General features: G+C 35.4%; 1 protein-coding gene across 2 annotated transcripts in view; it reads left to right on the top strand.

Annotated features, from left to right (window-relative positions):
* Positions 1 to 25425, top strand: part of VPS13C (vacuolar protein sorting 13 homolog C) — a 178142-nt gene extending 152717 nt beyond the window's left edge. For both annotated transcript variants that reach the window (XM_034994053.1, XM_034994052.1), the window contains 11 exons: positions 468 to 549; positions 1944 to 2057; positions 2843 to 2918; positions 3331 to 3494; positions 4738 to 4783; positions 6418 to 6541; positions 7063 to 7177; positions 12308 to 12396; positions 20162 to 20285; positions 21846 to 21926; positions 22247 to 25425. In XM_034994053.1, coding sequence (XP_034849944.1) covers positions 468 to 549; positions 1944 to 2057; positions 2843 to 2918; positions 3331 to 3494; positions 4738 to 4783; positions 6418 to 6541; positions 7063 to 7177; positions 12308 to 12396; positions 20162 to 20285; positions 21846 to 21926; positions 22247 to 22348 — 1117 coding nt within the window. In that variant the 3' untranslated portion in view covers positions 22349 to 25425. The remainder of the gene's footprint in view (positions 1 to 467; positions 550 to 1943; positions 2058 to 2842; positions 2919 to 3330; positions 3495 to 4737; positions 4784 to 6417; positions 6542 to 7062; positions 7178 to 12307; positions 12397 to 20161; positions 20286 to 21845; positions 21927 to 22246) is intronic.
* Positions 25426 to 26626: the final 1201 nt, after the last annotated feature.

Below are 26626 nucleotides of genomic sequence, written 5' to 3'. Positions count from 1 at the left end.
GACGGTGGGAGAATTGTTTTCTTATGACACTTACACATGATGGAATGCTATACATCCATTAAAAATGGTTGTATAGAATTTTGAATAACCTAGAGAAATCCTTATTCACAATACGGAGTATAAAAATGCATACAAAATGTTTTAAATATTTTTGAATTGGATAGAAAAGAGAATTCAAAGCCGGAAATGACAAGGAAAAAAACCTAAAAAATCCACTGTATGATGGGATTATGGTTGAGTTTTTCAACCTTTTTACTCTTTGAGTATTTATGAGAGTTGTATGAGAATGTGCTATTTTTACAGTAATTTTGTTACCATGATATGAAGATCTCAAACATAAATTATATGTGGCAGATGTACAAATCAAACTGAAGGAATTAACGATGATAAATTTATCATGGAAGTTTTAAGTCTCTTTCTTTCAGAATGTAATCATCGTGCCTTTGAATCTTTCTTTCTCCTCCCAGACTTGCTTATTATGAACTTCGGTATCAGTTTTACAAGAGAGATCAGCTCATGTGGAGTGTTGTTAGACATTACAGTGAACAGGTAATTTCCTGTCATAGTAGCTCACAAGGAATATACGTCGTAAGGTATCCGACAAAACATTTGTATGTGATGGCGCACTGTGCAAAAATTGTTTATCTAATTTACCTCATTTTGCAGTCTCATTCGTAGTTTTCTTGAATGATGAATTTCTATGTCTTTCGTTTTTTCCCTTCTGTATAAAAGTTTTTGAAAGTTTCCTTTGGCGCCTTTTTCCCTTTGCAATTATACATTTACCGCTTTGGGAAAGAATAGTGATGTAGGAAGCATCACACTTACTTCGTAAATGTCTCGAGTTTCTAAGCACAGTCTAGTAGAGTCAGGAGAGGAATTCTAAGCCAGGCCCTTTCCCACGCCTCAGTTACTCCGTGGCTTGAATTGAATTGGATGCAGAGGCGTAGCAGTTGTTTCAGGGTGGTCGGCTAGCATCCCTGCACCGTGGAACTCCAGGGCGACGTTGCCCTTTCCTTCCTCTGCTGCAGGGTCTTTTCTCCTATGGTGTATATAGACATTATGATTATTACATGTTCAAATAAGGATATATTTTCCTTTGTGTTTTGTTTTGGTTATTATTTCCCCATCTAGTTTCATAGTAATAGCAATAGTAACATAATAATAAAAATAAGTAAAAAAATTTAAAAAATAATAAAAATAAGTAACTATTGTTGAATTATATATTCATTTAATATGTGTACTCAGCCTGGCAAGGTAAGTGTAATCCACCTCTTACTTTTTTTTTTTAAAGATTTTAATTTTATTTATTTGTCAGAGAGAGAGAGTGAGTGCACAAGCAGGGTGAGCAGCAGACAGAGGGAGAAGCAGGCTCCCCACAGAGAAGGGAGCCCGATGTGGGGCTCGATCCCAGGGCCCTGGGACCATGACCTGAGCTGAAGGCAGATGCTTAACCAATTGCCACCTCTCAATTTTTATATATGAGAAGACTGAGGCCTTATTGTAGAGACTAATTGACCTGTCCAAGGTTACATAGCTGCTAACTGGCAGACTGCCTCGGACCTGTACTAGCATAATGCCTGGCACATAGTGAAAGATCAGTTAATGGATGTAGTCATGGTTATTCTGCTTTTTTTTCCTTTAACAACCTCATGTAGTCAGTATTCTCCTTTCTTCCCAAGGCATCATGATATTGTTTCTTTTTTTTTTTTTTTCAAGATTTTATTTATTTATTTGAGAGAGAGAACACATGAGAGGGGGTAGGGTCAGAGGGAGAAGCAGACTCCCCGCCGAGCAGGGAGCCCGATGTGGGACTCGATCCAGGGACTCTAGGATCATGACCTGAGCCGAAGGCAGTCGCTTAACCAACTGAGCCACCCGGGCACCCATGATATTGTTTCTTACACCAGTAGTAAAGGACTTACTATACTTTTTTTCCCCTTTAGTTCTTGAAACAGATGTATGTCCTTGTATTGGGCTTAGATGTGCTTGGAAACCCATTTGGATTAATTAGAGGTCTGTCTGAAGGAGTTGAAGCTTTATTCTATGAACCCTTCCAGGTATTGATCTTTTATTTATTTTAAGTATAGGTACAGAAAATGTTACTCTATTTTTTTAATGACAAATAATTTGTACTTTAATTGTATCTGGGAATTGAATAATGTTCAGGTAACAAAAATACATCATATTTTATTTAAAATTACATGAGATGACATTAAAAGATGGTTGTAGAATTAATTGAGCACTTCCAGTGTCTGGGCGATAAATGTGCCCTCATTTTCCAGGATTTCACGTAGTTGTAAGGAAGAATGCTAGGTAGGTTAACACCATTTCAAACCTGTTTCACCACTATGGAAAGGACTCGGGATAAGAAAAGCTGACTTTGTCTCGTATTCAAGCTTTCCTCTAACCGGTTCACCTCCATTGGGTGGAGGAATCCAGGCACCCAAAGTAGTGAGGGTTTTAGCAGGACAACACAGAGAGAACACATGGGAGAAAAAGACTGTGTGGGGTCTTAGTCTCGTTACCAGTGCAGCTTGCTGCAGCAGTCTGATGGGACTTGGCACTGGGAGGCCGACTTCAGATTGTGACTGAAACTGTGATTTATTCCTATCCAGATTTTGTCATCTCAGAAGAGTTTGCCCATGTGGGTTGAAGGTATCTTCAGACACAATAGGTGTGCCGTCAGTATTTGAGTTAGAGCGTGAAAATTGGTATCACAGTGTTTGTGGATCTTTACAGATTCCCTGTCTTCATGGAAACCCTGAAATACTAGATCAAAAGTCTTAAGCTTATTTAAATTTTAAATAGCAAACTCTTCTCTCTCTCTTTTTTTTTTGGTCAGGGTGCTGTTCAAGGCCCTGAAGAATTTGCTGAGGGCTTAGTGATTGGAGTAAGAAGTCTCTTTGGACACACTGTAGGTATGTATCACCTATTTGTGTATATAAATATATATATTTTTTATTATAATTCTAAAATGCAGTTTATAAAAAATAAAGAGGATCAGTTTTCTAATAATCCCTTTTAAAAGATGTGTTCCCTTGTTCTTAAATGGAAAATAACACTGACTTGCTGGGTTTGTTTATATGTCTTTGTAGTGTTGTATCAATGTGCTTTTTTTTATACAATACTTTTTAGAACAGTTTTAGGTTTACAGAAAAATTTTGGAGAATCAGTGTACTTTAAATAGTTTTATTCTTCTTCTTGATAAATGGGAAATGATAAAAATACATTTCTGTATGTTTGTCTATGAGACCGAGGCTGAAGCACCTGTTTAAAGCAATGGTAATGGTCTTTAAAGAAACAGTGTGACTTCTCTGGGTCTTCCGATAGGTGGTGCAGCGGGAGTTGTATCTCGCATCACCGGTTCTGTTGGAAAAGGTTTGGCAGCAATTACAATGGACAAGGAATATCAGCAAAAAAGAAGAGAAGAGATGGGCCGACAGCCTAAAGATTTTGGAGACAGCCTGGCCAGAGGAGGAAAGGGCTTCCTGCGTGTAAGTCTCTTACTAAATCTTCAAGAAGCCCTGAACTTTGGTATATACTTTACAAATGTACTTTACTGGTTTTTTGAAACTTGGAATATTACTTGTGAGTCAGGGTCTGTCACAGTAGCAGTAGTGATAAATTGTGGACTTTTCTGTTTCCTTCTGGGCTCTCCTTCCCCAATATCACAATCACATCTATCCCCCAAATCCCAGACTTAGTTTGGCACTTGGGCTGGAGTGAGAGCACTCTTCTGGAAGGCAAAGAAACAAAGCAGAGAGAAATATGGTACATTATGGTAACTAGGGGGAGGAGAAGTTGTTCGGGTCATTATCAGTTGACCATTTTTGTGGAGGGGAGGTATACAAGCTGAGTGTTTGTAAACCAGGAACGGCCTTTCACTGTTTTTCAGTACTTTAAAAATTATACAGGTAATATATGAATATTGTTTAATTATACAGGTAATATATGAATAGTCTCTGTATAAGTAATTGTAAGAACTTGTCAGTTCTCCTTTTAATAAGTAATGGAAATATTATAGGTAAAGCCATAAAGTACTATTTGATCACCCTAACCTCTTCCCAGAAATATCTAATCTTCTCAACAGTGTGCCTACTTCAGTTCTCTTTCTGTGCATTTGTGTAATGTACAGGTAGTCTTATTTACTACCATTACTTGGCAAGTGTTAAGAATGTATAAGTGTATTACTGTTTTAATTTTGGAAATAATTTCAGGAACTGTAACTTCTGTGTTTGTACCAGTGTTCTATGTTGTCTAATTGAAAGTGCCTTACTTGTCAGGCTATTTGTGATCCTTCACAGTTCCCTTCATTTTCAGTTTTCCACACTTCCGCTAAATTACGAAGTCATTTCATTAAAATTTATAATTAGATCTTAGGGATTATTTGGGTCAGCTCATTCATTTTACTGGTACAGAAACTGAGGTTTAAAGAGATTGAATCAATTGCCCATGGTTATGTAGCTGATTGGTGCCAGAGCCAGATGTAGAATATTTTCATCTGCTTTCTATTTCTTTCTGTTATAAAATGTTACTTCTACAAAGTGCTTTTGTTTAAAATTTACTATTGTATAATATTTTAAAAATCATAGTGCTCACTTAGGTACATGTTCATATTATCAAGTTAAGTCCTCATTCTTTAAAAAAAGTTATTTCTAGTATGTATGTAGAGACCTCTAGTGGTTGGCTTAAAATTAAGCAATTTCCATTCAGGTTTATGATTGATCTCTCTTTCAGGGAGTTGTTGGAGGAATGACTGGGATAATAACAAAACCTGTGGAAGGTAAGTTGAGAATGTTTCCTTCCAGTGCAAAGTCTGAAGAGTTGATATATAATAAACGTAATAGATGTTATTGCTACGAGTTATTTGAGAGAATTTCTGATTTCATGTTCATAGTCTTCAGTTGTTTTTTAGTCAATGTACTTTCTTCAGAAAGTTGAAAGAATCTATTAAGTAATAGACTCTCACCCAGACTTTGAATGTTATTTTCAGCAGGATAATAGTTAAACTAGGTTCCTTTAGGTCCTCAATAGCAATTGATTCATTTTTTTTTAATCCTGTTAAAAAAGTACTTTATTCGATCAAAACCCCAGTTGGCTTCTTTGTAGAACTTGACAAGCCTATTCTAAAATGGGGATTCAAGTGGCCCCAAATAGCTACACCAATCTTGAAAAAGAACAAAGTTGGAGGACTTACACTATCCAATTTAAAAACTTACCATAAAGGTATAGTAGCCAAGACAGTGTGTTACTGGCATATGGATAGACATAACAGATCAATGGAATAGACTTGAGATTCCAGAAGTAAACCCTTACATTTGTGGTCAGTTGATCTTCAACAAGGGTGCCAAGATAATTCCATGAAGAATAGCCTTTTCAACAAATGGTGCTGGGACACCTGGATATAAACACAGAATTTATGTGTCTGGCAACAACTCCACTTCTAGGTATTTACCCAAGAGAATGGAGAACATATACTCACTCAAAAACTTACATATAAATGTTCACAGAACATAATAGCCAGAATGTGGTAGCAGCCTAAAGGACTATCAACTAATGCATAATTAAACAAAAGGTGGTATACCTTACAATGGGATAGTATCCAGCTGTAAAAAGAAATCAGGTGCTGATACAAGTACAAGATGGATGAACCTTGAAAACATGTTGCTAGGTGAAAACAGCCAGTCAGAAAGACCACGTATTGTTTGATTCCTTTTGTAGGAAATGTCCAGAATAGGCCAATCCACAGAAATAGAAAGTAGATTAGTGGTTGCCTAGGTCTGGGGGCGAGGGAGGAAGGAGCTAAATTGCACAGGATCTGGTGAAGTTGGGTTGAGGGAAGTGGAGAATGATGCTAACAGTCATGTGGTTTCTTTTTGCGATGATACAAATTTTCTAAAATTGACTGTGGTGATGGTGGCACATGTTAATGTACCAAAAACATTTAATTTGTACATTTCAATGGGTGAATTATATGGTATGTGAATTATAATTCAATAAAGTTCTTATACTTAAAAAAAAAGTATACTGCTTGAAAAGTCTTCTGATGGTAGACATAAAGAGAAAAATTTCTGGTCATTTCTGAAACCTTAGACTCTTAGGCCTAAGAATCAGTGGTAATAAAACTTGCACATGATTCACGATGACCTGGAGGACGTGTTCAAACACAGGTTGCTGGGCCCTGCTTCCAGAGTTTCAGATTCAGTAGGTCTGGGGCAAGGTCTAATAATTTGTGTTTTTAACACACTTTGAAAACCACTGTTTTTTACATGTTAGTATTAAATTTAACTTCTTTAGAAAACAAAATCTAGAAGCCTCCTGGGTAAAACATTTCTCTATTTGGCTCAGGCTTTTGTTGAGTTCAAACTTGTTTATTTTAAAATATCTTATACATTCATTGTTCTTGGTTCTATAAAGGTGCCAAAAAGGAAGGAGCTGCTGGATTCTTTAAAGGAATTGGAAAGGGGCTTGTGGGTGCTGTGGCTCGTCCAACCGGTGGAATCATAGATATGGCCAGCAGCACCTTCCAAGGAATTCAGAGGTAATTAGGTACACATACTGTGTGCGAGGTTTGGGTCTGTGTGCTGATGGTTGCTAGACTTGCATCAACAGGTTAAACACTTGGCCTGCTCTTCAGGATGTTGACGTCTAAGTGAAAGCTATGACAGGTTCACAAGGTGGGGTGCCACCAGAGAGGAGTAAGAAGAGACAGTTTTTATGGTTCACTTTCTCTTATTTTCAACAAACGTTGATTGGTACCTACTATATGCCAGGCCCCCTGTGCTAGCTGCTTGCACCGAGAGTGGACAGCCTGGTCTGTGCCTTTGTTATTTTGTTATTTTCTTTTTTTTAAGGAAAGGTAGGGGGAACTTGGAGTCCAATAGACTTTGTTTTAATACTTGGCGCATTATAATGGGCACATTATTTAAAATTACTCTGTTTTTATCAAATATTGATATAATATGGAATGTAGTACAGTATTTAATCCACACATATATTTGTATGTATTATTTTGAAAGATTCTTATGTATTTTCTTATATTTACTCTGCTGCCTTATACAGAGCAGCAGAATCAACCGAGGAGGTGTCCAGGCTCCGTCCCCCTCGTTTCATCCACGAGGACGGCATCATTCGCCCATATGAAAGACAGGAATCCGAGGGCTATGATTTATTTGAGGTATAAATTCTCTTCTTCATGGTCACGGGTAAAATTTAATATTAAAGATTTCTAGGACGAGGATTTCATGGGTGGTTCTTAAAGTTCCTGATTCGTGAACTTCTTTAAGGATTACACAGGGAACGTCATTTGTAGAGTAGAATTTATTATCTATTTTTTATTTTTGCATAATGTGTTAAATGAGAATGGTAGTTTTTTTCTGCACAGGAACAAAGCCTTTTTTGTGCAGAAAAGATAATGTTAAAAGAAGTCATAGGCCTAATTACTGTTGGTGTGGTAGCTCATTTAGCTAACGGTTAACTTTGGTCTCCTACTTTATAGCCAATTATAGGAATTCCACTGCTTCCTTTGCTCCCAGCCAAATTAATTTATTTGGATTACTCTGTAAATCTAGATTTATTCAGGTAAACAGAAGCTGGAGGAGAGAAAAAAAAGATTATGCACAATTACAGTCTTTTTAAACCTTAAAAATATTTTAAGGTGCATTTTTTTGGCTTTTATTTTAGTTTTAACTTTACTACATTTAAATAATATATACATATGTAAATTGCTTTTCTCCCTTGACTGGAATCCTGTCTCCCCAAAAATTTATTAATATTTTCCTACTTTGACTTCAAAATAATATGACTCTTTATTGTTCTTAGCCTTTGGTTTTTATTGTATGTGATTACATTTTATCTTTCTGCATGCTTCTAACTTTCTTTTCTTTCTTTTTCTGCCTACACAGCAAGAACCGGAAATACAGGAGTAAATGTTTCCTATACTACTACTTGATTTCATCCTTAAAAATCAAAACAAACTGTGTCATTAATTGACTGTCTTTGATTTATTTAGATTGAGTGTTCATTTCAGTGAACTTTTCTTTATAACTCTCCCCTCTCTCTCAACTTTTTATTGTAGTGGTTTGACTACACACAAAGATGGTGGTATTCCTGGTAATACTGCACGGGAATAAGGGATCAGTATAAAAGATTAAAGAGTGTAGGAAATTAACTCTCCTCTTTTTTTAGTTGGTGAAACACTTTCTTGTGTCCAGAAGCAGACAATTTTACTATCATTTGGAAAATTTTATCTTTTCTTATGGTATTCATGTATTTTCAGGTAAAGCCGAAAAATAAGGACAATTCTCATGTCCAGTCTATTATGTGTTCTTTACATTTGTGAGTCCTGATGATGGAATTACATAACTATGTTTCATCCTTCACCCAAGATTGACTCAAATTATGGGGCTGTTAACTGGGGCATATGTTTTATTTATTTATTTATTTTTTAAAAAGATTATTTATTTATTTATTTATTTATTTATTTATTTATTTATTTATTTGGCACAGAGAGAGAGATAGAGAGAGCACAAGCAAGGTGAGCAGCAGGCAGAGGGAGAGCGAGAAGCAGGCTCTCTGCTGAGCAGGGAGCCCTATGCGGGACTCGATCCCAGGACCCTGGGATCATGACCTGAGCCGAAGGCAGCTGCTTAACCGACTGAGCCACCCAGGCGCCCCTGGGGCATATGTTTTAATAATTGAAATATAAGTTGCTGTTGAGCCGTCCTTAGACCTCAAATAAGAGTTGAGACATGAATTTTGAGATTTTCCTTAATCTCTTTTTTCTTTTTTTTTACCTCTCAGTACTCTTGCTAGTCCAATGGCAATCATTTTATAATTATGTTATATACATTCTCAGCCTTTAGCATTTTTGCTTTTGAAAACTTGAATCTCCTTGTTTGTTATGCTTATTTCACAATTAGTATTTTGAATTAACATAAATAGAAGTTGAACATAATAATTTGGCAAATTATTTAAGTGTCCCCTGAATTTATAAATATCTTTATTTTGTATAGATACCTGTATTTTTAAAAACCAATCATTTTTGCGTTTAAGTTCTTAAAGAGGATTTGTTATCTTAAGTGAGAACAAAAATAATTCTCAACTATTATTTTGAAATTAGTACCCTTGTAGTTAGTTCTGAAAATAAATTGTGTTTTGATTTCTCTCCTTATTATAAATGATAGAGATGTTTGATTTGATTTAGCAGCATCTTATCTGGCAGCCTACATTCTTCTCCCCAAAATTGAAACCAAAGTATACACTTATACTTAATTGCCGTCCATTTAAAGAGAGTGAAACTGCTGACATGTAACTGTTCAGTTGGGACTATATACTGTTTAAACTGCAGTTACCAAAAGAATAAGTTGAATGCTTCTTATTTAAAACAAGCACTTTAAAGAAGAAAGAATGACAGCCAAAGATCAGCCGAAACCATAGCTGACAAACTTTTCTTGTGCCTAGATAATTGAGGGTTGGCAAAAATGTCACCGCATGTACAGTTTCTCTGAGAACCAAGCACATAACTAATTCAAAATGCTGTCTTAAATCATCACTAATAATTAGCCTTCCTTCTTAGGTAAAAGTAACGATTTTTAATTTTCCTGGATATATTGAAATTTTAATGAGACTTGACTTTTGGGAAATTATATAACTTGTTTAAATTTTTTTCTTATGGTTTACTTTTTGTTTGTTTAGCTCTTTATGTTATTAACCTTGTGATTTCCCTTTTTACAATTGCATGTCTATAAGCACAAAATTCAAGTAACTTTTTATTATTTTAGCTAAATATATCTTGTCTGATTTATTAGTTTTTGTTGTGATATCAGACAGCTTTTTAAACTTTAATATATTTATAGTTACTGGAAGAAATAGAATGGTTGTACATTAATGAGAGGACGTGGTAATCTTTTTCCATGGGTGACAAGGATAGGCATGGATAGTTAAATTCAGGTTATTTCATTCCTTGCCTATCTTGCTGTAATCACTTTGGTATGAAGTATTTATTGATTATCTAAACTGTGCTGGATATACAAAAGAAATAACACTTCAGTCTTTAAGGGACCAAGTATAACAAAATGTGTAAATAGTAAAGAGCACTATAGTGTAAAACTCTGTCCTCCCAGCCCTTACTATAACATGGGTACATTCTAAATAATTTATTTGGGAATCTTTTCATTTACTCCATTTTCTTTTTCCCTTGAGTATTGCTCTGTATTCTTTACTCAGCTTTGAAAGTTACTAAATCATATACTTTGTTTTCATAGGATATGCTTTCCTGCTTATCCTTTATTCTCCTAAGATAATTACTGTTTACACATGCATATATATATGCATGCACACACACACACATATATAGCCAGTTTTTATTTAATATTCTTTTGGTTCGCATACTTAGGACTATATAATATTTAAAATGGTGTTTGTTGATTTTTTATTTTAATTATATTTTCCATGTTCATAGAAATGCTTCATTCTTAATTCTTGCATTACCGTCTCTTGAAGTAACCTTACAGTGTGTATTTGACCATTCCAAGTTGTTGGCATTGAAGATGCTTCTGTTATTTTACTAATAGTAATAATTCTGTGATAAACATCATTATACATATTGCTTTTTCATGTGTTATTTCCTTAGAATTTACTTGAAAATATTGAATGCTTTTGCTAAAATATTGTAAATTCTTCAAGATGCATTTTGGGAAGGGAGAGTGAGTATTTTCTCAGCTAATCTAGTTTCCTGCTGCCATCAGTGACTGAATATCTTAATCTGATCTCAGAGTGTAGTGGATTTTAGTCGTGCTGAAAACAATTTCTATAGTGTAGTGTGATGATAAATTATACTTTAAAAGCTTTCAGTGGTTCAAAGCACAACAGCCTGATAACTAATGAAAATGCATACAAGATGGAGAGTGGGTAGTATTTCTTTCACATTGCATCTCAGATCTAAATATTTTAACATTTAAATTTCAAAGCTGAAAATGAATGTACTGAATTGTTCTATTCATTTCCCATTTTCTCTTTATTAAAGAACTTAAGGTATAAATGTTAAAAGATTTTAGCTAATTCACACAGGCAAGATGTGAAACAAGTGACTTTAAATCCCACTTGTTTCTGAGACTCATTCTGAAGATGAGATCCCACTTCTTTGGGGATTCATCTTCTGTGTTCCTGGCTTTTCATAATTGTCAAGGAATGACTGAACTGAGGATTTTTGAAAAAATATGTATGTAAGCATTAAAATAACAACAAATGTGTTTTCTCTGCTTGTGATTATTATTGATAATGTTATCCTTTTAATAATATTGGTGTTGTATTCTGGGTTATAAATGTCACAGTCTTATTTATTAGGTATGTTTTTGTTCTGTAGTTTCATATACATTATATCATCTGATCTTTAATCATGCATTATAGATAATGTCAATAATATTTCATTAGCACTGATTATAAAAAATAACTTCATTTTTTAATGTGTGCTAATTCAAATCACAATAGTTTGGAGATAGTTGAAATGAAAATAAATGTATTTTAATGTGCTACTATTTATACTTGAATTACTTACGTTTGTTTATTGTCTTTAGCAATAAATTGTGCCAGCTATTTGAAATCTTAGAAATTCTTCATGTTTGTGTTAATATTGACATTATATTTTCTTTTCTATCAAGAATATAATTTGTTACATACATGTACTTTTCATGCATGTTTAATCTATAAGACCAAATACACAAAAACACTAAATATCAGTTATCTTGGAATTTTATTATGTGTATATCTATCTCTGTGTAAATCAGTGGTTCTTAACCTCTGAGAAGGATCACAGACCACTTAAAAAATCTGATGAAAAATATGAACCATCCTCTGAAAAAAGTTGCAGAACCACATTTTCAAAATGTTATATGCTATTTTAGGTGGTTCATAGACCTCCCAGAGTCCTTCCATGGACCTGAGATTAAGAACCCCTGTAATGTTAATGTCACACTATATTAGCGTATGTTCATATTCCATTAATGAAAATGTGTGATTATTTCTGCTAGATATTTTTAAACCTCTGAGTTATCACAGAATGAGGTATATTTTATCAGAATATCACTTAGTAAGCATTTAATACAGATTTGTCGTTTAAGGCACAGTGGAAGTTAATTTATAAACATGCTGTGAATATTTTTCTAGCTTCACATGCCAATATTGTGCCTTTGTTTCTAATAATTTTTTCCCTAACTAGCACTGTTACTATAATTAACTAATATATAGTATTGGAAATACTTTTTGGATGCTTGTACTGTGCAAATCTTGAGTCTTGTTTTCTTTTCAGAATCATATCAAAAAGTTAGAAGGAGAGACTTATCGATACCACTGTGCTATTTCTGGAAGCAAGAAGACAATCCTTATGGTTACAAATAGGTATTAACTTCAAGTGACATTTTTTCAAATGCAAACTACATAGATGATAAGAATTTTGAAAACTAAAATGGCAGAGGATTTGGAGAACTACACTTAAATTATAAAATGTTCATTGTCATTAAATCACAAAAATACAATCTAGATGGGTCCTTTAAGGTTATCCGTTCCAACCCTCTCGTTTTGGAGATGCCGAAACTGAGACTTAGTATGACTCAGGTTGTTATCCCAGTTACACAGCTACTGAGTGGAGTCTAGAATGGACTTTGTACGTGTAGTAGTCATACTGTTACATGTGAATTGTAAATCCAGCTATGGAGACTGAATTCATGAATCACTTTTTCTTACTAGGTTTTATTTTAGATGATTAGCCTACCTTTTTTAAGGATGATATTACTTCTGTGTGTTTTTCTAATTTTTTTCTAAGTGTTTTGGGAGTGGTAGATAATTTTTCCAAATAAAAGAACTTAAACTACTAAGTTTATTTTCCTGAGATTTTTCCTGTATCACTTATTTCAAAATGACTATTATATGTTAATAATTTTCAAAACCTTCTAAGTTATGTATTTCATAGGACTAAGAGTACTTACAGTAGGCAAAAATCTGTGTTAGATTCCTTACTACTGCACTGAAATATATTTGGGTGGGAAGAAGAAAAAGGAAAATTACAATGACAGGATTCTGATTTAAACCACGAGCTTTTTCAAGGAGTTAACCAACCAGTCATATGATTTGTCCATTAAGTATAAAAATATTCACAAAACAATCTAAAAAGTGTTTTTTACTGATTGGACAAGTAATCATTTATTTTTTATCCCCATAATTTTGTATTTGATCCATTAGATTAGGCCAAAAACAATGTTTATTTGTATTATATGTTGTACTTAGCTGCAATGACAGTGTGTTAATAACTCATTTTAAAATTGTATACCTTTTATATAATTCAACACTAGGTAATGGAAATCAGTTAGGAGTTTTTTGGTGGGGGGTTGTTTCTGGTAATACTTAATACTTTAGAACTTGTTTGATTTAGGTATTTTGTGGGAATATTACTGTACACATTATATATCTGGTTTTTCTTCAAGTAAAATGAAAAATCATAGTAATTTTAAATCTAATCACTTACAGAGCTTTTTGGTGTTTAAAAAAATGACTCATTGCTAGACTTATGCTTATTTGCATTGTAGCTAATACAGATCAGGAGTGAACAAAATTTCCTTAAAGGGCCAGATTGTAACTATTTAGGCTTCGACGGCCATACTGTGTTTCCCAACTATTCAGCTCTGTCCTTGTGGTGGGAAAACACTCATGGACAATATGTAAATGAATGGGGGATGGCTGTGTTCCCATAAGATCTTATTTACTAATGCAGGCCATGGGCTGGATTTGGCTCACAGGCTGTAGTTTACCCACCCCTGATAAAGACAATAATTTAAAGGATGAAAATAAAGTAACCATACATTGTGGTTTGTCTAGGACAGAGCTGGTTTGCACTTTTTGTCCCAGTGAAATTATTAGTAGCCACCCCTTTCATTCTTAAAAATGTCCTCATTTGAATCATAAATTATGATAACCCCTAAAAATAGCCTTTACCAGCAATCCCACCAGTTGGCTATATATGTATTTTGTAAAAACTATGTATTTCTTCAGCCAGCTGCAGTATATGTATTTTGTGAAAACTACAAAAAATACATTATGTATATTTAACTAACCTAGGTTTTTCACCAAACAATGTATTATGATCATCTTCCCAGACCATTAGGTGTTTTTAGACAACATGGTTTTTTAATGACTGTACTGTTATATTTATGGATATACTCTAACTTATTCAGAGATGCTACCTTCCTATTTGATACTCAGTGTTTTCTTCCCAATATTATAAACACATCTTTGCAGCTGTGTCTTTTTTTCTATAATTATTTCCTTAGGATGAGTTCTTATCAGTGAGATTGCTGATTTAGAAACTGAAGATTTTTGAGACCCTTTTATATATTGCCAACTTGTTTTATCAGAACAATTGTATTGATTTTTTTTTACATACAACTAACAGGGTAAGAGAATGCCCTTTATCCTGTGAGTTTTGCTAAGACTAGTGTTATCATTTAAACTTTTTTGTTTTTGCTAACTTAATGGGCAGAAAATAGTTCTTTGTTTTAATTAGCATTTATTTGATTGCTAATGAATATGAGCATTTTATACATTCATCATCGATGTATATTTTCTGTTCCATGAATTGCTTTTTCATATCCTTTGTTCATTTTTTATTATGTTGGTCTTCTTCTTACTGAATTTAAGTAACATTTTATAAATTAATGTTAGCCCTTTTTACCCAATGTATTATTAATATTATGATTACTTTTTGAGTTTTCCAATGTATACAGAGCTTTTAATTTTTCCATATTGAAATTCATCCAAAATTTGGTCTGAATTTTTTTTTCTTACCAGTTTTTAGAAAGAAAATATGAGTTCTCGTGACCCAAATTTATTTGGCCATATCTCCCCTAGTTGGTCCTAACTCCTGCTTAGTATTTTATTTTAGTAATCTTCATTAGGAAATTGTTCTCTGAATAGACATTTTTTTTTTAACCATCTGTGTTAGTCTGTATGGGCTACTATAACAAAAATTCTATAGACAGGCAGCTTAAACAACAAACATTTATTTCACACAGTTCTGGAGGCTGGAAGTCCAAGATCAATGTGCCAGCAGATTCTGTGTCTGGTGAGGGCTCACTTCCCGGTTCATAGACAGCCATCTTCTTGCTCTGTCCTCACATGGCAAAAGTGGTGAGGGAGTGTTCTCAGCCGTCTTTTATAAGGGCACTGTTCCCATTCCTGAGGGCTCCAACCTCATGATCTAATCACCCCCAAAGGCTCCACCTGTAATACCATCACATCGGGGTTGGGATTCAATGTATGATTTGGGGGAAGATATAAACATTCCAACCATTGCACTATCAATGTCTGACAGAAATAGGGACACAGATAAAAGTGGTATCTTCTGTTCCCTCCTCATCTAAAGGGTGACCTGTACATTATTAGTGACATCATAGTGTGCTGGGTGCTAAGATAAAGTGATATACAAAGACTCTGAAGACAGGAAAATCTCTTGGTCCAGTAAGGTGGGAACCAAGGTGTCAGGGATAAGATGTTAGGGAGGAGGTACTTGAGCTGTGTCTTCATACGTGTAAATAGCAGACAGGGATAAAACAGTATGGCACTTTGAATGGCAAGATCATTTGAAATGGCTGGACAGAGTGTTGGTGGGGAAGCATTGGGAGGTGAAATAAGTTACAGGTGTCTGCTCATGACATCTGAAGGGTATAGATTTTATTAATGTGATGGAAGATTACTAATTTCTTTAAAAGTATAAACATTGCTCATTATTGCAGCCTTTCACATAGATGTATGTACACATAGTTCACACATAAGTCCCTCTTTTTCTCACTCCCACTGAAGGCTTATACACAAGGACTAATATGATGAGGTTTGCAGTTTAGAAAGATTTCTGGCAGCAGTTTGGCTGCTGGATTGGAGGAGGATCACAATGGAGTCGGGGACCAGTTAGAGACCAGTTAGTTTTCTATTGTTGCACAGAAAATTAACATAAAATTAGCAGCTTAAAACAACACAGACTTACTGTCTCACAGTTTCTCTGGTTCTGGAGTAGGCTATGGCATGGCAGGGCGCTCTGCTCAGGGTCTCACAGGCTGAAATCAAGGTGTAAACTTCCTTTCTGAAGGCTCTGGGAAAGAATTCACTTCTAAGCTCATTTAATTGTTGGCAGAATTCAGTTCCTTGCAGTTGTAAGACTGATATTCCAGTTTCCTGGATCTCTGTCAGCTGGGCACCTGCTCTCAGCATCTGGAACCTACCCTCATTTTTGCCATATGGCTTTCTGCATCTTCACCCCAGCAACCACACTCTGGATTCTCAGTCTCCAACCCAGACTTAAAGGGCCCTTGTGGTTGTGTGATGCCCATGCAGATAAACTTTTTCTTAAAATCACCTGTGCCTTCAAAAACAGACATATAGACCAATGGAACAGAATAGAGAGCCCAGATATGGACCCTCAATTCTATGGTCAAATAATCTTTGACAAAGCAGGAAAAAATATGCAATGGAAAAAAGACAGTCTCTTCAATAAATGGTGCTGGGAAAATTGGAGAGCTATAGACAGAAGAACGAAACTCGACCATTCTCTAACACCATACACAAAGATAAACTCAAAGTGGATGAAAGACCTTAATGTGAGACAGGAATCCATCAAAATCCTAGAGAACATAGGCAGTAACCTCTTTGACATCGACCACAGCAACTTCTTTCAAGATACATTTCCAAAGGCTAGTGAAACAAAAGCAAAAATGAACTTTTGGGACTTCATCAAGATAAAAAGCTTGCAAGGCAAAGGAAAAAGTCAACAAAACTAGGCAACCCACAGAATGGGAGAAGATATTTGCAAATGACACTATAGACAAAGCACTGATTTCCAAGATCTGTAAAGATCTTCTCAAACTCAACACCCAAAAAACAAATAATCAAGTCAAAAAATGGGCAGAAGACATGAACAGACACTTCTCCGAAGAAGACATACAAATGGCTAACAGACACGTGAAAAAATGTTCATCATCATTAGCCATCAGGGAAATTAAAATCAAAACCACATTGAGATACCATCTTACACCAGTTAGAATGGCAAAAATTGATGAGGCAAGAAACAACAAAGAAACCTCCAACGAGAGGTTGTGGAGAAAGGGGAACCCTCTTAAACTGTTGGTGGAAATGCAAGTTGGTACAGCCACTTTGGAAAACAGTGGGGAGGTTCCTCAAAAAATTAAAAACAGAGCTATCCTATGACCCAGCAATTGCATTACTGGGTATTTACCCCAAAGACACAGATGTAGTGAAAAGAAGGGCCATATGCACCCCAATGTTCATAGCAGCAATGTCTGCAATAGCCAAACTGGAAAGAGCGGAGATGCCCTTCAAATGATGAATGGATAAGGAAGATGTGGTCCATATATACAATGGAATATTACTCAGCCATCAGAAAGGATGAATACCCAACTTTTACATCAACATGGATGGGACTGGAGGAGATTATGCTAAGTGAAATAAGTCAAGCAGAGAAAGTCAATTATCATACGGTTTCACTTATTTGTGGAACATAAGGAATAGCATGGAGGACATTAGGAGAAGGAAGGGAAAAATCAGAGGGGGAGACAAACCATGAGAGACTATGGACTCTGAGAAACAAACTGAGGGTTTTAGAGGGGAGAGGGGTGGGGGGATAGGTTAGCCTGGTGATGGGCATTAAGGAGGGCACGTACTGCATGGAGCACTGGGTGTTAACACGGAAACAATAGAATCATGGATCACTACATCAAAAATTAATGATGTATGGTGACTAACAACATAAAAAAATTAAATTTAAAAAAATCACCTGTGCCTTATAATAAAATCTAATTATAGATTAGGGGGGAGAAATCCATTGTATTCATAGTCATGGGGATTATGTAGGCCTATATACCGGAGGATGGGGAATCTTCGGGACCGTCATAGAAGTCTGTCTGCCACACAGACTGTGACAGTTATCCCAATAGGAAGCAGTGAGGCCTACACTAAAATAATGAAGACAGACAATAGGGGGCAGCCTTGAGAGACCAGGGCCTGGCGACTGATTGAATGTGGAAGAGAAGGGAATACAAGATGACTTTATGGTTTGGGGCTCAAGTACCAAGAGGATTGGTATTACTATTTACAGTACTTTAAGGAAAAAGATTGTTTTTGTTTGTTTTTGAATTTAGTGAGTTTGACATAGATTTGTGGTATCAAAGTAGGGGTGCCTCAGTAGTCAGGGGGACAGATACAGATGTAGATTATAAACATAGGTGTAGGTCATTGGAGTTCGGATAAGGATTGGAGTTGAGATCTTGGAAATTTTCCTGAGAGAGTGTGTCAAATAGAAGACCAAGATGGTAAACATGGAACAGGAGGAAGAGAATGACGGAAATTTAGGGTGGTAGAAGAACAATATTATGATTGGCATGGTCAAGAGAGAATTTAAAGACAGCGGGAATGGTGGGTTTGCATTTGACACAGTGATTTGTAATAGTTATCTGTAACTCTTAGCTCTTGGGATTCTTTCTCTTCTGGAACAGGAGGCGGAGGGAATGGAATCTGGCGTGGTGTTGAAGGATGTCACAAAGATGAGAGGGCAATACCAGCACTTGTAGGCTGGGGCTAGGGATGCTGAACTTCCTACAGTACGCAGCAGTCCCAAGTCAGCCCTAAATTCCTGTAGTTCCTCTGCTGAGAAATACAGTGCCAGGGGTTTATTTCCATCCCCACCCTCCATCAGTCACCAAGTTCATTCAACTCACTTCTAAGCATCTAGAACCTAGCTTGCTCTCCCCGCTTGTCGCAGCTGCTGCCTTAACTGAGGTTCTCACTATTTCCTGGTTGGACTATCATAGTAGCTTTCTACCTTGATTGTCTATCCCACCTCTCCTTCCTAGGGCCATGACTCTAAAATAGGAAACTTGATCGTGAAATTTCCCATTGCCTATAGATTTAAGTCAAAATTTACTAAAATTGCAACAACAACAACAACAAAAATACCCACAAAAAAACTTCAAGATCTGGACACTAAGCTAATTTTCTCACCTCTGTGTAGATCTAGTATTCCAGCTACAGACCTCTACATTCATCAAATAAACCTTCCCTTATACTCCTCTTTATGTCAATGCTCTGTTCCCTTTGTCTGGACTATCTCTGCCCTTTCCCACCTGGAGAACTTTCTTTCAAGAGTCCGCTCTTATACCACATACTTTACCCACATAATCAGTCCCTTTTTCTGGTGCTGCTGAAGAATTTTCCTCACATTCTGCTTCTGCACTCATCTCACTGTGCTGTCAGATACATTCACATGTTTATTTCCCTTCTAACCTAGGAGTGCCTCTCAAGCAGAAATCCTACCTTCTTGTTTCTCCAGCACGCTGGATATTTGTAGAATTAACAGTTCCTCTACTTTTCTAGTTATGCTTTCTATAATAGAAACTTCAGAATCAAGTATGGTTATATCAGTAATTTGAATCACACACTGGGAAATCAATGTGGATGTCTTTTAAGGATTCTTTTTCCTTTTTTAAGGATGATTTTTCTTTTCTTCTTCTTCTTCTTCTTCCCCTCCTCCTCCTCCTCCATCTTTTTTTGCTATTGAGTAAAATGGGATACTCACTCTGTGATACAGTACGTTACTGTTAAAGTGTTCAAACCTGATATTTATTAGTAGGCCTAAAGTGAATCTTTGCTGACATTTGAGGTTTGTGACATTTCCCACACATTCTTTCTTGACTGGAAGGCATAAATGATTGACAGTAAAGAGCAATTAATAATTTTCCAAGTAAAACATTTTCAGGGGCTTCTGCCTTTATTGCTTCCAGATGAGAGTACAGCCTATTCCTTATGTGTTTCAAAGATGATTTCAGTTTTACAGTCAGTTAAAAAAAAAAGACACTTTTCTGAATTTTGCAAGATTTGCAGAAGGAATTTTTGAAAGTCTGCTGTGTTAGTTGGTAGGTGCCGTATTTGCTTTTTGACAGTTACCTAGATTTTTTTTTAATGTGAAGCATACTTTTTTTTTTTTTTAGTGCCAGGTTATATTGTTTACTGAGTAAGTACTGCCTATGACATCCAGCAGAGCGAAATATTAGAATAATTAACCATGTTTATGACTACCTGAGTGTTTTTGTTTATTTTTGCAAAATAGGCGAGTGTTGTGTATAAGTGAAGTTGAAATCCTCGGCCATATGTCCATAGACTGGCAGTGTCCATTTGAAGATTTTGTACTTCCTCCCAGTGTCCATGGAAACCTGCTAAAAATTTCAGTCAAGGTAAGAAAACATGAATCACATGTTTAGAACCAAGATTTTGTTAAACGATTGGATACCAGTGCTTTCTGGCTGTCTTACTGTTAACTACACAGTGTTTGAAGGATCATCACTATGATGATGATTATATTACTGTTACTATAATATGGTGAAATACAAGGAAAGATGTATAATCAATTTATTTCTGTACTGTATTTTTTTACAGTCCTTGATTGTGTTGAGTGTCCAGTGAAAAAATTAGGATGTTGATGCTTCCTTTTTTGGTAGAATAAAGCATTAGTAAATACAGTTTTTTTGTTTGTTTGTTTTTTTACTTCATAGGAATATTTTGCTGTAATCTTAGATGCTTTTTGGAACATTCCCTTTTTTTGGCTTTTAGGAGATTATTATAAATATTATATCTAAAACACTCATGTTTTATCATATTTGGCACTTACAGGATACTAATACAATTTAAGTAGATGATAGTACTCTTCCTTCCCATCATTTTCTAAAGAAGAACTTTTAATTACATAGCAAGTAATTAGAAGAAATGATACCCCAACCCTTTGCTTAGTTCTCAGGCCCACTTTACTTTGAAATGTATCATTTTTCTCATATATGATATATTATAAATTTATTTTCACCCCTTTAAAAAAAACTACAAATTGTGGGGCGCCTGGGTGGCTCAGTTGGTTAAGCGTCTGCCTTCGGCTCAGGTCATGGTCCCAGGGTTCTGGGATCGAGCCCCACATCGGACTCCCTGCTCTGCGGGGAGCCTGCTTCTCCCTCTTCCTCTGCCTTCCTGCTCTGCCTACTCGTGCTCTCTCTCTGTCAAATAAAAAACAAAAAACAAAAAAACTACAAATTGTCATTCTGAGGATGGTAATTCCTGGAGTATGTATTTTCTCCTAAACAATAATGATATTATCTCTATTACTGAAACTATCTGAAAAACATTTATCATAAAATTTAATAGTTAGAGATGCAGGTACTATTACCCTTTAATTTATGTTTTCTTTTCATAGAAGTTTACAAATAAAAGAAACTGTGAAACAATACCATTTTGCATTTCAGCTTTATCTCATTGTAGAACGTCAAAATTGAAAGAGCCCCTTGATATATGAAACATGGTTTTCAAACCAGAGAAGATTCTGTCACTCTGCATATATATTCAGTTATCACTTTTCTTTCACATCAGTGGTGAGAACTGACTCAATGTGTTTTACATTATATAAGAATTTTATCTATCAGCCAAGGAAATGAAGGAAGGGTTTTTTGATTTGTCAGATGTGGTGAGTTATCAGGTGGTGTTTCTGTAGGCTATTTATCATAGCCTGTAGAAAGCCATTATTTTATCCAGATAGACGTGTACTCATCCAATTTCATAAATTCTAACAGCTCACATATGGAACCACTATCCTTGTACCAAAATGATTTAGTTCTTATCATACCTGAATATGGATATTTGGTTAGTCTGTAGGTTATAAAATAGAATTGACATTTAAGCATCCAATTAAAGGATATGGGTTTTTTTTGTTCCCCAGAATAATTTCTTTTCTGTCTTTGTTTCTTTTGAAACAGGAGCGGGGTCTGTTCCACAAAAAAGACAGTGCCAGTCATGACTGTCGGAACATTTACCTGCAGGACACCACCACAGCAGAGGTAAACAATTTACTTTAAAGAATGCCCCTTTAGTTTTTTGAGCTGCAAGATTTTTTAAAAAATCTGTTATAATAATACCCATTATTTCTCCTAAAAGATTTTCCGGTTTTATCTGGTTGGATAGGTGAGCTTAAAATAATATACTGTGGGCTTACGTGCAGAAGGGTCTTATTTTGCACAACCCGTAAAGACTGTGTGTTCTTGTCCTTCACTGTTGGACCTGTGTGGAGAGCTTCATTCAGCTCTTACTTTCATGCCTTTCTCCTCCACATGAGCCTGTACTTGTCTTTACCATTCATAGTAAATATTTTATTTTACAGAAAGTATATAATGCCATTGATGACGCACGGTCAATGAGACACCAGCAAAAATTGATGAAGCAATCATCACTGAAACTTCTCAGGCCCCAAATACCATTTTAATCACAGATCCCAGGGGGCTGCTACTGGGAGAAAAACCAACCAGTCGGTCTTGTCTATAAATCACTCTTCTTTATCTTGCTAAAGAGAATTTTTCAAGCAATCCTTTAGTTTTAGAATTTTTTTTCTAGGATCGTGAGTATTGGATTTTCCATGTTTTCCCCTTTAGGTTTGACTCTAATTTTGTAACCATCTGTACGTCAGCAACTCACTTCTACACTGCCACCTAAATGGGTCAGGCCCTCAAAGAAATATCACTTGAAACTCAGAGTGAAATTTCCATTAATGTTAAAGTTGTGAAGCAAAGGGCAATGGACCTGTTTTTAATTAAAGTTTTTGCTGAAGAATAAGAGAAGAGCTTAGAATGACTAGTGTTCTTTAGGAGGTTTGGACAAACCTTTGGACAGGTATTGGATATTTTATTTAAAGGTAATTTGTTCAATAACTGAGGTCATATTTTTGGTAAATCAGATAACTGACTGAAGAAAAGCCACTAAAGGGAGAGATGACATGTTTTCTATTTTCTTTTCATGAAAATGTTATTTTTCTCCTAATAAAAACATGTTTTACTTTGCTGCTTATTTTTCTTCCTTGCATTAGGATATAAAAACATATGGAAAATCAAATCTACAAATATCTGTGGTCTGTGCTCTGTAATGTAGCCTTCATAAAACTTTTGAAATTATTTACATGCTCCTTTGAGAGGAACTTAAGTGGCACAATTATAACTTGCTGATACATGGAAATATTGTACTTTATGTTTTTCAAGACTCAAATATGAAAAGCTCAGTATTTTTATATTTCTAGAAATTGTTTTTTTATAAGTTGAAAGATTTTTAAGCGCATCATAAACTAATACTTAATCCTATTGCATACCTAGAAATGTATTTTAAATACTTATTAGGAAGAATGAAAAATCTCTAGTTATTTTATATATAAATAAAATAAAGCATATATAACAACATTGTGGAAAATACCTGGTAAGCATGTCCTTTGAGGGAGCAAACTTATGAGAATCCATTCAGTACAGCATTATTTTTGTCCTTTCCACATCTCACTTATGCTGATCAGAGATATACTGCCTATAAAAGCTTTTTTAAAAATGCTCAGAAGTATATACCTTGAATGAATCTTTACATTCACTCATGGATTTTAACATGACATTTATTTCAAATCACTGAATTAATGATGTAAATGAAGATGTGGACATACCTGGTTTGCTCTGTTTTTGTTGATAGGTGGTCAGGCTTCTACTATTTTTATTGATGTTTTTTAAGACCAGCCTTAAAACTTTCTAAATTTTTCCTAGTTAATAATTACTGTAGACTCCAAAAGGAGGATATAATAACTGATACCCTAAATATTTGATCTATGATACAGTTATGGTGGGCTTTGCCTTTTCAACATCATTTATTTTTCTGTGAAGGAACATGTCATATATAAAACTTCTAGCCTTAAACAATTTCTGTATCATTCGTTAATCACAACTTATTACAGGGAGTATCATAAACAGAATTTCATAGCAAATGTGTTAGTTTTGTGTCTTTAAAGCTGACTTAATCAGGAATTTGAGATATCTGATTATATATTTCATAGGAATCACAGCTATTGACGATGTCCTAAATATTTAAGAAACCATATTGTACTGATGGCATGTACAAAACATTGAACTAAAAAATTTTTATAGAAATATATAAATTCATCATCTCAGTTGGCTTAAAAATAAACTTTCAAATGTTTGTGACATTTTAATTTGATTTAATCCCCTGGGACAGAAATAATTCATTGGTAAAGTATAGTGTCTTTTGTGTTTTTAAAAATGCTTTGAGAGTTAATTATTTGCTTATGAACTACTGAGAGAAATAAAATATTTGATGCATTGTTTACAAGTGTGAAGACTGTGGGTTTGTGTTAAATATTCAGATAACACTTACCTTTCCTTTCTATGTCTTTCCCTTTTCCTTTCCCAATCCTGTAATAGTGGGGACTTAAATTAATAGTAATGGAGCACTTAAAAAATGCTAGTTAGGGAAAGGCTTTGCTGGGGGGTACTGAGGTCTCCAGTGCAAGGGGATGTATTTGACAAGGGCCCTGCTCCCACACTTTGAAATCCTTGGCTGCTTTTGCACTGGGTTATGCTTTCCATGGTTTCTCTCCGTCACTGATGGTGTATGGCAAGGATACTAGGGCAGGCCCATTCCTGGAGACAGGAATTGCTCTGATAGCTGACTGTGGCCTTGCAGAACCTTTCTTAGACTGCATGGTAGTCTGGGAGGCTTCCACCAAGTCTGTTTCTCTCCCCTTCCCTCCCCCCAGTCCCTCTACTGGGAGATCACACTACAAATCTGAAGGCGCTTCCAGTACTGTATTATGCAATAAGAAGAACAGGTGCATGATGTGGACTGTAGCAAAGCAGGGGCATCGAAATAAGAATGAACAAAATATCAGAAGATGTGTAGACCAAAGTTTCATACGAAAAATCTGATCTAGGATGGATTTACTTACATGTGTTTCATGATTTTGAATTACGTTTGAGGGAGGACACTATCTTTTCAGTTTTTTGTTTTATTTTTTTGGGTTTTTTTGTTCGTTTGTTTGTCTTGTTTTGTTTTGTGCTTTAAGGCCTCTGTGTTGATCTGGTGTTACCTCTAGCTGTATTTTTAAGTGTTCCACATGCATTTCTAAGGCACACAGCCAGGACTAAAGATTAATGCTCTGGTCTTAAAATAATTAAAGAAGAGTTCTACAAATATCTATGCCGGTTAAAATATAGAGATACAATTAGTGACAGAGCTACAAGAACCATCTTTTTACTGGGGAGAAAACGATCTTCTTCGAGGCACAAGTCCTTTTGGTTGAGAATTAGTGCCAGAAAGTCCTCTAGTACTGATGAAAGTGGGTTCACTGCGCATATGTGTTGGTTCTGAAAAGAAAGGGAAACTCACCGGAGCAGAGGGGGAGCACATTTCTCTTGGTAATTGTGCCTACAGTGGAAGAATTTAGGCTTATTCTTGAATTCATGCTTGAAAGTATCTTGAGTTACAAGGCTCTATCATTCAAATAGTCAACATAGTGGGTCTCTTAGATCTGAAAAAGCCTTTAGAAAGGCCTTTTGGGTTTGTTTTGTTTTGTTTTTACATAGACCCACCATCCCTTACCAAAATTCAAAAAAGCCCAGAAAACTAAAAAGTTTTTCATAAATTTGAAGTAAACACATTTGACAGAAAAATCTGAACTGACATTTGGCTAATTTTGGCATTTATTATTTTTGGTATAAATGAGTTGGGCTGTAGCAAAATTAATATATTCAGTTATGGGGTACTGCTCCAGACTTCTTTGGAGGTGTAGAAGCTATGTGGTGTATGAAGCATATTTTGCCTTTCTGCAATTTAAAAAGCTTTGTATTCTGAATCACATCTGGTCAAAGGGTTTCAGATAAGAGATTGTAGATCTGTATACCCTTAAAATTATCAATTTATTAAAGTTGCTTCCCAAATTTTAGAAAAAAACCTAAACTATAGGAGGAGCAACTGAATTTTCTTCTACTTCGGACCATGCCAGTGTTCCATTTTACAGTTATACTGGAAAATTGTTCTGATAAAATGTTCAGAGTAATTGATGTTGACATACAGGAGACTGAAATATTACCATAGGTTGGTGCATCATAAAGATTTGTGAAAACTATGGAGAAAAAAATACAAATTAGAACAAAGTCATGATTTCTGCCCCCCCCCCTTGTATATTAAGTAAGTAAGTATCTGGTGGATGAAAAGTTTTTAGAATTGACCTCTAGTGGGAAAATAATTCGAATAGTAATGAAATAAGCTAACATGATCCTCTGCCTTGATAGTATCCACTAGGATAATAGTGAACACTTCACAAAGAGGATTCAGCTCTCAGTATTTTTTTTTAACTTGAAGAACCAAATGGTTTCTTCAGAGATTGACTATAGTGCTTAAAGTTTCCCAGGGGCAGTTTAAATTCCATGATAAATAATTTTCATTAAAAATAGATTTCAGATCTTGGTCTTTGGATTTGTTTGTTTTTGTAGAAAACATTTACCTTGGGTGCCTGGATAGCTCAGTCAGTTAAATGTCTGCCTTCAGCCCGTGTCCGGCTCCCTGCTCATGAGGGAGTCGGTTTCTTTCTCTCCTCCTGCCCCTCTCCCCCTCCCCGCCCCCGCACTTGTGTGCAATCTCTCTCCCTCTCTAATAAATAAAATCTTTTTAAAAAAGTTTATCTTATAATTCCGTTTTTTTCTCAAACTACTTTCCTCCTTTG

The sequence above is a fragment of the Mirounga leonina genome, unplaced genomic scaffold, assembly GCF_011800145.1.
Source record: "Mirounga leonina isolate KUSES-001 unplaced genomic scaffold, KU_Mleo_1.0 Mir_91, whole genome shotgun sequence".
In the NCBI taxonomy this organism is placed as follows: Eukaryota; Metazoa; Chordata; class Mammalia; order Carnivora; family Phocidae; genus Mirounga; species Mirounga leonina.
This window is presented reverse-complemented; position numbering and strand designations above follow the sequence as displayed.